Source organism: Sinocyclocheilus grahami, unplaced genomic scaffold, assembly GCF_001515645.1.
Source record: "Sinocyclocheilus grahami isolate Dianchi unplaced genomic scaffold, SAMN03320097.WGS_v1.1 scaffold2453.1, whole genome shotgun sequence".
Lineage (NCBI taxonomy): Eukaryota > Metazoa > Chordata > Actinopteri > Cypriniformes > Cyprinidae > Sinocyclocheilus > Sinocyclocheilus grahami.
In genome coordinates this window covers 20132-27983 of record NW_015507632.1, presented here as the reverse complement: position 1 = coordinate 27983, position 7852 = coordinate 20132, and the positions used below count along the sequence as shown (strand labels likewise).

General features: G+C 39.8%; 1 protein-coding gene across 1 annotated transcript in view; it reads left to right on the top strand.

Annotated features, from left to right (window-relative positions):
• Positions 1 to 769: 769 nt before the first annotated feature.
• Positions 770 to 7852, top strand: part of LOC107575068 (NXPE family member 3-like) — a 15445-nt gene continuing 8362 nt past the window's right edge. The window contains exon 1 of the mRNA XM_016261480.1: positions 770 to 844. Coding sequence (XP_016116966.1) covers positions 770 to 844 — 75 coding nt within the window. The remainder of the gene's footprint in view (positions 845 to 7852) is intronic.

Sequence of the window (7852 nt, the reverse complement as noted above, 5' to 3'; positions counted from 1 at the left end):
GTGTGTGTATGTGTTCACTGCTGTGTTTGTGCACTTAGGATGGGATAAATGCAAAGAAATACTTATAATTGCTTAACTGGCCGACGGAACGAAAACCCCCCGTGACGTCACACGCGGTGGTACTGCAAGATGGCGTCGCCCTTGCTCCAAAAGCTATAATAAAACATCCCTTTTTCTTTAAAATGGTTTCATTAATCATGTTCTTCATTGAAGGTGGCGAACCGCAAGTGCAGCAGAGCGGGACACACGCTCTTGTAGTGAGAGCGAACTGTCTCAGTGAACACAGCCTCAGCATGGGCGTGGCCCAAGCGAAGTGGCACATTCAACTTGAAGCGGTCAGCGATATGAAATCATTGGTAACAGCGTTCTACTCAGATTGGATTGGATAGGATTGAGCTAATCGACGAACCGAGGTCGTTGATCCTCACGTGTAAACACACTGACAGATCAAAGAGCTGCGTGGAGAGTGACGCACACAGGGATCTGTGCCGGCATGAAAACCACTCAGGCCCGATCGCTCAAACCCACGCATTTGCTGTTTACTTCTCTTGAGGTAACTGGGAGGGGAGAAACGCGAGAGCAGGGGTAGACTCATGCTTTCATAGTGAAAGTAGCCCGTCTCAGTGAGCGCAGCCTCTGCGATGCACATACAAATACGAAGCTGTCAGTGACAGCATTCTATTACGATCACCTAAAAGAATTGAGCTGCTCGATGTAACGAGGGGTGCTGATCCTCGCGTGTAACGCACACTGGCAGATCAAATGAGGCATGCGGGACGTGTGCCAACGTAAAATCACTCAAGCCTGGTCGCCCAACCGCGAATTCCCCATTTTTTCCTCCGAGGTAACTGGGAGGGGGAGAAACATGAGAGCGAGAGGGATTGGTGAGCGAAGCAGGGACAGACTTGAGGCTTTCGAGAGAAAACAACATGTCCGAGTGTAGCCTCAGCGCCGCACACGCAATGCGAAACTGTCAGTGACAGAGGTGACAGTGTTCTGCTCCGATCCACCTAGGAGGAACGAGCCACTCGATGTAGCGAGGGGCGCTGTTTCTCACGTGCAAAACACACCGACAGATCAAAGTGCAGTGGGGAGAGCGGGCACGTGGGCTCTGTGCCGGCATGCCATCGCTCAAACCCGGTTACTCAGCCCAGTGGCTCCGCTGTTTCTTTCTCCGATCTTGCTGAGAGAGGAGAAACGAGAGAGCGGGGCTGCCTTCATTGAAGAAGGCAGGGCGCGAGTGGAGAAGGGCGGGACTCATGCTCTTAGTGAGAGCATTCCATCTCAGTGAGCGTGCAGTCTCTGTGTGGGGGATACCCAGACAGGCGACGCACATACTACTCCTCTGCATCGTGCAGGGTCCTGCATGAGCCACACTCGCAGCGCGACATTTGCAACAACGTCGCTAGAAAATTTGCTCTTTTAAGAACTCACCTCTTAGAAATAAGCTTTTTAGGCTTGCCAGATGGTGGCAGGGAATCAGAGGGAATCACCTCTGCTGCTGCGACGCTGAAGGCGGTTGTAGGAATGGCAAATCAGCCGAGCAGAGAGGTCCGCTGCCGAGCCATTGGTTCGATTTTTTATATCACTGCACGAACCAATGGCCGTGCAGTTACACTGCGTTATTAAAAAAAGGCTTCAGTCATCGGAGAAAAAGGAGTTTTCCCATAGCGTCTTAGCGACACAGTACGAGTGAAATATCGATAGGGAACAAATCCTTTTTGAACATTGACCAATCATTTAATTCAAATATCCACTTAATCTTTAATTTTTGGCCACCTTTTTGCGATAGAATTGCTACAGCTTCTATAATTTCTTCAACAAAAACATATGGACATCACAACCCTTACAAAAATGAACATGGTTTTATCATGGGGAAGTCGTGGCCTAATGGTTAGAGAGTTGGACTCGTATCCCGTCTCGTACCGGCAGGGATTCAATACCACGACCGAGGCGCCCTTGAGCAAGGCACCGAATCTCCAACTGCTCCCCGGGCGCCGCAGCTAAAATGGCTGCTCACTGCTCCGGGTGTGTGTTCACGGTGTGTGTGTGTATGTGTTCACTGCTGTGTTTGTGCACTTAGGATGGGATAAATGCAGAGCACTAATTCCGAGTATGGGTTACCAAACTTGGCCACATGTCACGTCACTTTCACTTTTGTAGTAAAACTGCTTAGTTTCTTTTGTATGATTTCTGAATGCTTGAGACTATAAAATCAATCAAACAACTGTATTAGGCACGACATTTTGTTTAGCAGAATGACAATAAAGTTCGACTTGACTTGACGAGTTCTGACAGCGGCAGTTTCAAGAATGTTTAATATTGTGTGCAAATCAATCCCCACACTTTCATGCCTTGTAACCTATACATAATAAAAGGAAGAAAAATGCTTCGCCCAGCTTTTTATCTCTACTCTTTGCAGGAGTAGGCCTAGTCACCTAACCAAACCCGAAAAACAGGTCCGCTTGTTGGAGAACATGTTAACAGCTGCACTAAATATAGCGAATCTATGGACTTTTAAGATAAACAGTTAAACTAGCTAGCTGTTTTTTTTAATTGTTGACATTTTATTTAATTTTTATATCTAAATGATAGTGAAAAGAATAAAAATAAAAAACTTTGAGATATCAGTCTGCATATGTGATGGACATTGGTTATGATAATTTTTGGTATCTACTTTGAAGGCATCTTGAGTAAAACTGCTTTATATTTAACAAAGCATATGCAAAACGCTTGAACCGGAAGCGATGACCGGTTAACAGAATACAAAAATCTGTTGCGCATAACCCCTATTCTCTACTTCTCCTTCAGACCAGAAGAGTCAGTTGTAAGCTCTGCCTACTTGTACCTCCATCCCTATGGTGATTCATTCCCTTCTTTCAACAAATCAGAGACGTTATGTGAACTAATTAATATTCATGAGCCAAGGCTTCAGAGTAGGAATTATAAAATCTAAACTCAGGAGTGTAGATGAGACAACCTGAAAAACACAGACTGAAACAGACTTCACATGAGAAACATTTACCATTAAATGAAAACACCATTGGACTATTACAGTTACATATCTTATAAAATATGCCTTCAAAAAATAAAATGGAACTTGAATCTCGGGACCAACACTGTAAGTTATTTCAGAACACTTCTAAATATGAATAGGACAATTTCAGATATGATCGGCTCATAGCACAAAAGCTGCTTTAACTTTTGATGGTCTCACCAAAAAAAAAAAATAATAATAACAATTATTTTAATTTTGTTGTTCCTTTGGGCAACATTTCCCCCCATTCAGCATTGATTTTTACTGAAATTTGTTCTTAACCACAGTAGGTTTAATAAACTGACAACATATTGCTTCTACAGTTCACAGGGAAAGACCATGTTTACGGAGGTTTTTTACTGGGCTGTGTCTACTGGTAATCATTTGTTTTCTGGTAGGTTCATAAAAATATGTATTTCTCACAGTTGCTTAGTTATTAATCTTGTTCTGTACACACACATTTCAGTAATTTACAGGACTTTTACAATTATTTTTACAAAAATTATATGCAGTGTACGTAAAAGAACTGAACAACTATTGTTAATCAGAGGTAGAGAGTAACAAAGTATATTTTCTTGATTACTGTACTTTTTAAGTACCTGTACTTTACTTGATTTATTTTTTCTGGAAACTTATGACTTTAAATGTAACTTAAAGACAAATATCATACCAAAATGATATATATATAATATTTGTCAACTCACTTGTTTGGTTTCTATAGGTTTTTAACATTCTAAAAGATTCCACTACAAGTCAGTGTATTCAGTAGGCGTGTAATGTATTGTAAGTTGCTTCAGAGGCATAAGGTATTGAAAGTAATGCAAGTATTACACACAACAATAAAAAAAGGAAATTTACTTTTGGTACTTAAGTACTTTTAAAAGCAAGTGCTTCAGTACTTTTACTCAAGTAAAAATCTGTAATGAGTAATATTTGAGCAGCAAATAGAGTTGTAGCCTAGGCTACTTTGTTCACCTCTGTTGTTAATGATGTATTTAACCTGCTAACACACGACGTAACATTTACGTAATGTTTTAGTACTGTATTCTTAATATATTGGTAATTTCATGACTTATCAGCAACGTAACTGCAAGGTCACATGCGCTTGGTTTGATTCGTTTACACGTTCTTTATGCGCTCTTATTACCAGAATTTGCTATTTAAAATGTGTAATTAAACGTCAGACACAAGATTTAAATTTCCCTTCAGATAATGCGTTTCTTTTTACCAAGTCAGAATATTTTCGTTTAAATTCCTCTTTTCTATACTCAACGTATACTCAGCCCAGTCTCTATACGCCGCTCCTGTTTTGTTATCATATCAGCACGGCGCCAATAAGCGCAAGCAGACAGTTGGGTGTAGTAAGAAAGAGATACTGCAGAAATAAAAAAAAGAAAAGAGAGAGAGAGAGAGAATGAAGAGGGGAGCGCAGAGCGTTGAGCTCTCTCGGCCACACACACACACACACACACACACACACACTTGGCTATACAATAAAACAGTACAATGACAAATTCAATTAGCTATATTAAAAGGTTTTTTTTATTTATAAAAACACAGCAACAATAAAGATAAACTCACTTATATTAAACGAAGAAATTTAACTTTCATTCACAAAAGTTGCACTTTTGAATCCGCAATCATCTTCTCGCATGTCATGTCGCACCCCTAAGACCTTCGTTAATCTTTCGAACACAAATTAAGATATTTTTTTCATGAAATCCGAGAACTTTCTGTCCCGCCATATAGGCAGCAACGCAACTTACGCATTCAAAGCCCAGAAAGGTGGGAAAGATATTGTTAAAGTAATCCATGTGATCAAAACCAAGACACTGAAATGTAATAATAGCCTACTTCTGTGAAAGCTTAACTGAATTGAACTGCGGCCAGTTGCATAGCCACTATGTTAAAACTGTCTTAGGAACAAATTGGACAAACTAGCAGTTAACCGAGTTGAACGATAATCAGGGTATCTTCCGTCCAATCAATTTTTATTTTAATATTGAAATCTGAAAAATGAAAAACGGCACATATTTCGTTTTTCAATTATTCAAACAAAACGAAAAATCAAGAATCCGGCTTAATTTTTCGTTTTTACATTCAGGGATAGAAAACGAATAAACAACTTGAATATTCGATCTCTACATGTGGGCGGGAATGAAACGCCCCTCTCTGCTAATTGGTCAACCAAACATTACAACATAATAATAGTCCTAAAAAAAACCTTAATAATAGTCCTTCGCTTCTATTGATTCTTAACATGTTTATTTCTACTACATTTTATCTCTTCATCAAACAGCCAGATTAATGAATGGCTTGACACAAACCATACTGAAGCAGAGCCTTTTGGCCCTAGGCATGCCTGTTTTATTATAGTTATCCACCCATTAAAATATGTGTGGAAAAGCTGCGACGCACTGCAGCACGGGGAGAATGTATTGTAGACAAGCGCAGACCACTATTAATTTATGTGAACACAGGTAGTTTTAGACAATAAACTGAGTTTATTTAATTAATATGGAGTATTGACCAGCTAACTGATGGCATACACAATTGTTATTTTCTCTGCCAACTAAACCCAAGTCACAGAACCATTGTGTACCTGACTGACTCGCAGTAGGCAGAAATAATTTGCTATAGCCTAAAGTATTTCCAGACTGTAAAGTCGCTTTTTTATCATGATACATAGGCCTACTGTGATTTATTCCAAAGTGACTTATATGATGCATTTAATGTAAAATAATCTAAATTAAGCCTTTTAAAAGATGAGTATTCCCTGTGGTTCATGTTTGTGGCATGCGCCGGAAAGATGCTCAAGGAGACCGAGACGCGCTAAAGCAGCACATTCTGTTGTTCTCTTTATTTTTCAAAGGCATGTCATTTTGTAGTTATTTTGAACGTAACGTTACACAATTCAAAATATACATTTTACCATACGACTAATGACAGTGTATTAAGTTATTTTCCCTCGATGGGGAAAAAATCCAAGTGAACATCAATCAGTACTCAATATTAATTTTAACTGCTTTAAATATGACTGCTGCTTATTTCCTGTGCACTTCTGCGCTTGAATGTAGTCGCGTCTGTCTGCTTATTTAGTTTATTTAACCCATCGCAATTTATTGGAGCTGTGTGAACTACCTGCCTAGACTCTGCCCAGGTATGAGTTGTGTTGAGCTATTCATTTGCTTGTTTGTTTGATGAAAAAAGAGTAAATGTTGTTGCAATAAATGCATTAAGAATCCATACAACTGCAGCAGTGGAGGACTATTATTCTGCTGCGTGATACTGCAGAAGGGGTTTGATCTTCGGCTGACCAATCAGCAGAAAGGGGCGTTTAATTCCCGCCCACATGTAGAAATCGAATATTCAAGCTGTGTATTAATTTTTCCACCCATGAACGAAAAACGAAAATTTAAGCTGAATTCTGTTTTTTCGTGTTTAGGAAAAAAAACGAAAATACGAAAAAGGAGCCGTTTTCTAATTTTTCTACTTTCAATATTAAATCAAAAAACGAATGATCGAATGATACACGGATTTTGAATGCAGTCTTATTTTTCAGATTCAAATTAGACCAATCTACCTTTGACTTGTTAGTGAGTGAGTGTACGTGCATGTGATGTATGTATATGTGTGAGACAAAGAGAGAGTGAGAGAGAAGGAAATTAGATCACATTAGACTTTAAAAAACTATTTACTTAAAAGAGAGACACCTGACTATTGAAAGTTTTCTTTTTTTATTAATCCATAAAATAAAAATTTTGCTGTGGCAATTACATCATAAGAGACAGTTGACAGCTGTGATAAAACTTGCTATACTAGCTTGATACAATATCTTTGACACATATATGCCAGCTATGACTATTAGAAGCTAAGAAAACACTGATCAAAATATGACTTCAGAGCGCTTTACGCAAACAGCCTAGTATGACAAAACCTTTAATCATAAAAAAAAACTTTTTTCACCAGGATTTTTTTTTATATCATACTTGTTTGTCAGAGCTGCCCTACGACTTTATCACTAAAATAAAAAGCAGTAAACGTGCAGTTAATTAGTAAATTCTTGCATGGCCGAATTTGGCTGAATATGACTAAACTTCAAAAGATCAGGGTTGCGTTTCCCAAAAGCATCGTAAGCCTACAGTCATGGCCAAAAGATTTGGCAGTGGCATACATTTTTGTGTTTTGCAAAGTTTGCTGCTTCAGTATTTGTATATATATATATACATACATATATGATGAGTCAATATTTACAGTGTTCTTCATAACCTCTGCAATTCGCTCTGGCATGCTGGATAGTAGCTTCTGGGCCAAATCCTGACTGATGGTGATCCATTGTTGCCTTATTAGTTCTCGGAGTTGATCACAATTTGTGGGCTTCTGCTTGTCCACATGGCCGGATTTACCTCTTTTCGTGACATAGCAAAACACTCCGGTTACTATCGTAACCTCGGTTCCCTGAGAGCGGGAACGAGACATCACGGAGATATTTCTCCGTTATGGGAACTCCTTCCCTTCCAACCTTTCCTGAAGTCCTATTGGCTCCCGCCAGTCAAATGACTGGCCAATTGACGCGAAGTATGCAAACCGCATGCAAATACTGACGAGCTCGAGCGGCAGTATAAAATGCGGTGCACGCGACAATTACGTCAGAATCGGATACTGAACGCAGCTCTAGCTGATCGAGTAGCGAACACGGCGACCACCGTGATGTCTCGTTCCCGCTCTCAGGGAACCGAGGTTACGATAGTAACCGGAGCGTTCCCTCTCGAGCTTTCACGAGACATCACGGAGATATTTCTCCGTTATGGGAAC